General features: G+C 44.1%; 1 protein-coding gene across 1 annotated transcript in view; it reads left to right on the top strand.

The window, feature by feature from the left end:
* Positions 1–7,264, top strand: part of LOC310788694 (protein kinase C beta type-like) — a gene marked incomplete at its 5' end in the record, with an annotated part of 166,743 nt that overhangs the window by 134,061 nt on the left and 25,418 nt on the right. The window contains 2 exons of the mRNA XM_083650236.1: positions 2,033–2,113; positions 3,182–3,289. Of these exons, the coding sequence (XP_083506362.1) occupies positions 2,033–2,113; positions 3,182–3,289 (189 nt within the window). The remainder of the gene's footprint in view (positions 1–2,032; positions 2,114–3,181; positions 3,290–7,264) is intronic.

The following is a 7,264-nucleotide window of genomic DNA, read 5'->3' as shown; positions in this document are numbered from 1 at the left end:
ATCAAATGGTCAAATTGAATTGATGAAAACACCCTATTAAATAAAGCAATTTCTGTTATTTTATTTTTTATTAACACATTCACTGCCAGCCGTTTTTTTTTTACTGTAGGTAGGTTCTGCCAGAGGGTTTTTTTGAGGATTCTGGCTCATCTTTCAAGACCCGAGGATTCTTTTCTGCTAAGATTTTGTGAACACACAATATCTCAAAAGAACTAATAGAATGTGTGCTTTCTCTGTCTAAAAGAGTTAGTTTGTAGAGTTAGTAGTTATGTAAGCATTAGCAGTTGAATACAGCATGGTTTCAGCGTCAGAAAAATTATTCTGAGATAAACGGCTTTTTGTGAAATTCGATAGAACAGTCACTTTAACCATTCATTTTTGGCATCAGTAAGACGTCAGACATCTAAACAATAGTTTTGAACAGTAATTTCCTCCATAACAGCAGGAAACCCCCCTCTGCTTCCAACTCCTCCCTCCGTGTGTGTTCTCCTCCTGCCTCCCTGGCTCTGCAGCGGGCGTGTCACAACGAAGTTGCTGCTGCTGCTGTGCCTGTCTGCGCGGCCACTCTTTGAGGAAGTCTGGGTGGACTCGCTCGTTTCTTGGAGTTTTGGTTGAGAGCTTTGATGAAGCTTTTGCGATTCTGGTCATATTTATGCTGCGTGTTTCAAAGTGTGCATCCAATCTATTCTTGGAACCCCCCACCGTTGCCACCGCTGTGCATCAGCGCGAAAGTGAAAGCGTTTTCGCCATCAATTTTACAGTATGAGAACGGCTAGACATGTCGCCACTCAGTGGGTCGGTAAAATAGATTATACACATTCAATACCTCCAATTCTGGTATAGGAGACGTAAAAGGGTTAGATCAACGTCCCACCGTCAAAAAAAAGAAATCGATTTTTTTTGACGTAAAAACACGTCATTGGCAGTGAACGGTTGGATTTTGTTTGACGTAAAAACACGTCATTGGCAGTGAACGTGTTAAGTGATGTTATATTTAACACAAACTTGGTTTAGTACTAGATAGATAGACAAAAAGATTACCGTAATTTCCGCACTATAAGCCGCACCGGAGTATAAGCCGCAGCAGCAAAATTGCCTGTTTGTTACATATATAAGCCGCACCGGACTATAAGCCGCAGGTGTTTTAATGTTGTTGTTTTTTTTTTGTTTTTTTTTTAAATTGTGTTTTAATGTTTAATTACCATATGTAAGGGTTCATGCACAGAGGGGATTGTCGGGAAAGAGATGGCTGTTTGAGGAAGCTCCCATTTATTAACATTTCAACAAAACAACATAACACAACACCACCTGTGTTTTTTTTTACAGTGCACACAGTGTCCGCGGTGTGGTGAAAAGAGGGCAAGAGAGGAAATTAAAACAGAAGTGGATTTATAGTTAGAAAGAGTGCTAAAGAAGAGAGAATTCAGTTTTTTTTTTTTTTTTTTTCTCGAAAAAATCCATAGATAAGCCGCACCGTTATATAAGCCGCAGGGCCAAAAAAACGGGGAAAAAGCCGCGGCTTATAGTCCGAAATTTACGGTAGTTAGTGCTACAAGTGGAAAAGTTAGTCTGGAACCCTGTTCTTATTTTAATGTCCACACCCAGCTGGTCCTGCCTTTCAGATCAGAGCCTACCAGCCTTATGTGTCTCTATTGTCTTTCAGATCAGAGCCTACCAGCCTTATGTGTCTCTATTGTCTTTCAGATCAGAGCCTACCAGCCTTATGTGTCTCTGTTGTCTTTCAGATCATAGTCTACCAGCCTTATGTGTCTCAATTGTCTTTCAGATCATAGCCTACCAGCCTTATGTGTCTCTATTGTCTTTCAGATCATAGTCTACCAGCCTTATGTGTCTCTATTGTCTTTCAGATCAGAGCCTACCAGCCTTATGTGTCTCTATTGTCTTTCAGATCAGAGCCTACCAGCCTTATGTGTCTCTGTTGTCTTTCAGATCAGAGCCTACCAGCCTTATGTGTCTCAATTGTCTTTCAGATCATAGCCTACCAGCCTTATGTGTCTCTATTGTCTTTCAGATCATAGCCTACCAGCCTTATGGGAAATCTGTGGACTGGTGGGCCTTTGGCGTATTGCTCTACGAGATGCTGGCTGGACAGGTGTGTGTGTGTGTGTGTGTGTGTGTGTGTGTGTGTGTGTGTGTGTGTGTGTGTGTGTGTGTGTGTGTGTGTGTGTGTGTGTGTGTGTGTGTGTGTGTGTGTGTGTGTGTGTGTGTGTAGGGGAGAGAGACATGAACACAAGTGGAGTCAAGATCTGTTGTTGTTGTATTGAATATGTAAAAAAGACATGATTGTAGCCTTTAAAATGTGACATTTGGTAATGAAAGGTTAGCTATGAAATTAAATTCCTTAAAGGGATAGTTCACATTTTTTTAAGTCTAGCCCTATTTGCTACTTACAGATGATGATGATGATTGGTAGAGTTCTTTCTCAGCACAATCCATGCTGTTCCTCATAGTAGCTCATGAGACTGTGCTGAGAAAGAACTCTACCAACCAACATCATCATCTGTAAGTAGCAAACAGGGCTAGACTTTAAAAAAATGTGAACTATGCCTTTAATGCATTTGACTTTGATGGCATTTATAATTTGCAAGAGTAGATGTGACATCTCATTTGGATATTGTGAATGTGTGAGTGTTGCAGCACGTGATCAGCCCCAGTAGACCCTATTTGTTGTGTTCTCTCCCTCCTCTCCCTCTCCTTCTCTCTATAATATAAGATTGTTCAATCCTGTGTATTGATAGTGTTTAGCTAGACTAAGACATCCTCTGTCAAGCCCTCTGAGACATGCTTGTGAATTAGGGCTATACAACTAAACTTGACTTGAGTTGACTTGCAGGCCCAATGGTGTTTGGTACTGTGGAGTTCAGCCAATAAACACTTTTAATGATTCAAAATAAATATCTTGTATTTCTCCTTTCCTCTCCTCTCCTCTCCTCTCTTCTCTTTTCCTCTCCTCTCCTCTCATCCCTTCTTCTCTTCTCTCCTCTCCTCTCCTCTTCTCTCCTCTGCTCTCCTCTCCTCTCCCCCCCTCTCCTCTCCTCTCCTCCTCCTCTCCTCCCCTCTCCTCTCCTCTCCCCCCCTCTCCTCTCCTCTCCTCCTCCTCTCCTCCCCTCTCCTCTCCTCTCCTCTCCTCCCTTCTCCTCTCCTCTCCTCTCCTCTCCAGCCTCCATTTGACGGTGAAGACGAGGATGAGTTGTTTCAGTCCATCATGGAGCATCATGTCTCCTATCCCAAGTCCATGTCCAAGGAGGCTGTTGCCATCTGCAAAGGGGTGAGTCTGCACACACACACACACACACACACACACACACACACACACACACACACGTGCATGTGTGCGAGCAAACACACACACACACACACACACACACACACACACACACACACACACACACACACACACACACACACACACACACACACACACAGTCCAGTTGGGAAGTGTCAGGGCATCATTGGTATTGGCTGGTCTATTCTGAGGAGGAGGCTCCACGGCTAACTGAGCACACTGCACAAGCTTAGGCTATTAGAGCTGTGTGTGTGTGTGTGTGTGTGTGTGTGTGCGTGTGTGTATGTGTGCGTGTGCGCGCGCGCCTCTGTGTGTGTGTGTGTGCGCGTGTGTGTGTGCGCGCACACGTCTGTGTGTGAGAGAGCGATAGAGAGGATGTACAATAAAAAAAGGAAAACGGAGGCTTAACAATGAACACTGCAGTGAGAGAGAGAGAAGGGCAGGGAAGGAGAGTGTTATGAAAGACAGACAGAGACAGAGACAGAGAGAGAGAGACATACAGAGAGACAGAGAGAGACATACAGACAGACAGACAGACAGTGAGAGACAGAAAGACAGAGAGAGAGACAGAGAGACATACAGACAGACATACAGACAGACAGACAGACAGACAGACAGAGAGACAGACAGAAAGACAGAGAGAGAGAGACAGACAGACAGACACAGGGAGGACAGATAGTGAGAGCGAACAATCTTGTTTCACTCCAAATGAATGTTCCTTCACAATGGTTTTAATGATGCTGATAATTTGTATGTTCATGTCTCCTTCTCTCTCTCTCTCTCTCTCTCTCTCTCTCCCTGCTTTCAGCTTCTCCCTCGCTCCACTTTAAAGGAGAATTTTCAACCTGGACCCTATTTCCATGTCTCTGTATAACTAAGTCATGTTAGCAGCCATTTTTTAAATCAGTGCAGTATTTATTGATTTATTGATTTATTGATTGCACGTTTTTAGTGGGAGGTTCTTATGTGGAGGAAACCCACACGGGGAGAACATGCAAACTCCACATAGAAAGGCCCTTTTGATGGGATAGAGCACCTGGGCAGTAGGCACAGCGTCGAACCCAGGACCTTCTTGCTGTGAGGCGACAGTGCTACTACCACTGCGCCACCGTGCTCCCTCAGGGCTCCAGAGTGCGTGTATTTACACACATTTTTTCCCACCTTAAAATCTGCCAGTGCGCATAAATACTTTCATAACACGCCCTGGTGCATGTTATGTATTGGTCTTTCTCTCTCTCTCTCTCTCTCTCTCTCTCTCACCCTGCTCTTGTCCCACAGCGGTCAATCTAAATCTCTCACATAGAACGTTTTTAATTGCTTCCGTGTGCTTTAGACTTGGGCCGAATCGTTTTACTTTGAAAATCCGACTGGAAGTCGTATCGTCCTTATCGCTAGTAGCACACAGGACAGTCCACAGCCAGCCATCCAGGTGATTACTGGTGTGCGGCCAGACTCACTCGTACCGGAATCGGAGTCACAAACAGATGGAATTAAAATGTGTCAGATGGTGGTTTTGTACGCAGGAGACAAAGCTACGGCTTCAGCAGACGAGTTCTGACTAACGTTAGCTTGGCTGGCATGACAATGACATCTTAGCGTCTAATGTTAGCATCGCTAGCGGGATGCTAGCTAACTATCAAGCCAATTCTGGGATTACTAACGTTACCAACATGTAATTCAAGATCGCTAAAATGTGTTGTTGAAAATATGAATGTGCTGTCTGTTAATGTTAGACCATCTAAGAGCAGCTATCTGCTATGGTTTTTCACTGTCTGCAGTGCACAGTGAGACTATCATTAAACAGCACACTGTGGGATATGTCACTAATCACACTAACGTGAACGTCCACAATCATGACCACCATTACATAATGTTAGGCAAACTACAGATGACTAAATAAATTCTTATCTGGTAAGACATTCATCATAGTGCATCATGAGAATGTTAGCCTACTTTAATTGAATTAAACTAAATTGTAATGTATCAGAGATTAATCCTTGTGTCCTTAAATGTGCTCCTAACTTTTTCAACTTAGGAGCATAATGTAAGGTGATAATCACATCACAGACACCCAGTTCATAAATGCTGCTATACTTAAAATGCAAAGGCTTCCATCAGTGGGCCATAGGCTCAATCCCCACTGTGTTAACTCGGTTGGTGATAGTGACTTTAACAGACATTTATTGACATGAAAATCTTTGATCGTATCATTTAATAATTTGCCAATATGTATACAAAATCACAAAGAAGGTAATGCTTAAAATGTATTTATTGCGGTGCCAAAAGGCGTGGTGAAAAATGGGGGTGCACCTAAATGATGTGCTGGTGCACCTAAATTAAAAAGTAAGGTGCACCGGTGCACCTAGTGTAAACAGTTAGTCTGGAGCCCTGGCCCTAAATCAGCGCAGTATTCACCAAGTTCACCTCGGCCGCTTTTTTTCCACATGGTCTTCTTCTCTCGCAGCCTGAACGCACGTCCACTAAACAAGCTTGTTTTCACAGCAGACACATGTGTTGACCCTGCAGCATCGTTCAGCGTCCGCCTGCTGTCCCTCACATCGAGATAGAAGCTCCCGTTGTCCCTGCTCCTCAGTTTGTAACCCGTATAATGTTAGTCCGCCTCAAATAAATACGGACGGCCATCAAATTCAAATGCCTCGTCCATATTTTCACATCAATATTGAGCCATAACTTAGAAAATTATTCAGCAACGCGGTCTGTTCTGATCCCGAAACAAACATGGCAGCTCCCAGTCCCAGCTTTCCCTGACTTCCGGCAAACAAGGCAACTATCTGAGACTTGAGCGAGACTTGGATCGAGCAGAAGGTACATAATATCTCTATAATAATATGAGCCGTCGGTGGTAAAACAAGCTCATTTAGGCCAGTAGGGGGCATGTGGGGAAAGCGATCATAGTGAATACTGCACCAATTAACCAATTAACCCTAAAGTCTTCACATGCCTTAGTTATACAGATATGAAAATAGGGTCCAAGTTGAAAAATACTGAAATTCTCCTTTTGCTCTTCTGTGTGTGTGTGTGTGTGTGTGTGTGTGTGTTTGTGTGTGTTTGTGTGTGAGAGTGTGAAAGAGAAAGAAACAGGGTTAGGCCCAGTTTGATGTACAGGTCAAACCTATCCCACCTTGATACTCTGTGTGTGAGAGAGTGTGGATTACTGCTATAAATGGAGTGGGTCCTCTATCAGACCACCTCTCTGTCTCATCTCCTGCCTCCACGCTTCACTGACCACACTACACACACACACACACGGCAATGTATGGAATGTGTAGATACACATCAAATGCCGTTACAGAGATCTATGTCTCTGTCTCTCTGTGTCATTACCAATTTTGTACAGATTTATACCGGACACTGATGATGTCATAGTCCATGTGACATCATCAGTGATGTTATTCCCTGCAGAGGCAATAAGTAGGACCGGTGCAACTTGGGCAACATCAGCAACTATGCATTCATATCATCATCCGAGTGAGTGATGACGTTAGTGATTATGTCATCAGTGAAGATGTCAGCGATGTCACTCGAGCAATTGTGACGTCGTCAGTGAGTGATGTCATCAGTGATGTCACTCAAGCGATGACTGTGTCAACAGGGACATTATCGGTGATGTCATAAATCGCATCGTCGGTGATGTCAGGCCTACCCAGTAGGCCTATCAGAATGCAGGTGACCATGCCACTGCTAAACGGTACTTCCCCATGTACACAAAGATGTGCAGTGCACTGCAGGAGGCAGACGACCTGGGGAAAGGCTACAAAGCTATGGCCCAGTCTATGGAAAGTGAGGGAAAGGTGGAAGAGGCGGTCCAGTACTTGGAGAAGTTTGCAGAGGTCTCCCGTAGCGACGGACTGCAACACGACCTGCATGACGCCTGTGTGAGTCTGGGCAACATCTACTGCAGCAGGGCTCAGTATGAGCGAGGCTGTGACTATTTCC

This window comes from Poromitra crassiceps (assembly GCF_964638095.1).
Source record: "Poromitra crassiceps genome assembly, chromosome: 13".
Classification (NCBI taxonomy): domain Eukaryota; kingdom Metazoa; phylum Chordata; class Actinopteri; order Beryciformes; family Melamphaidae; genus Poromitra; species Poromitra crassiceps.
This window is presented reverse-complemented; position numbering and strand designations above follow the sequence as displayed.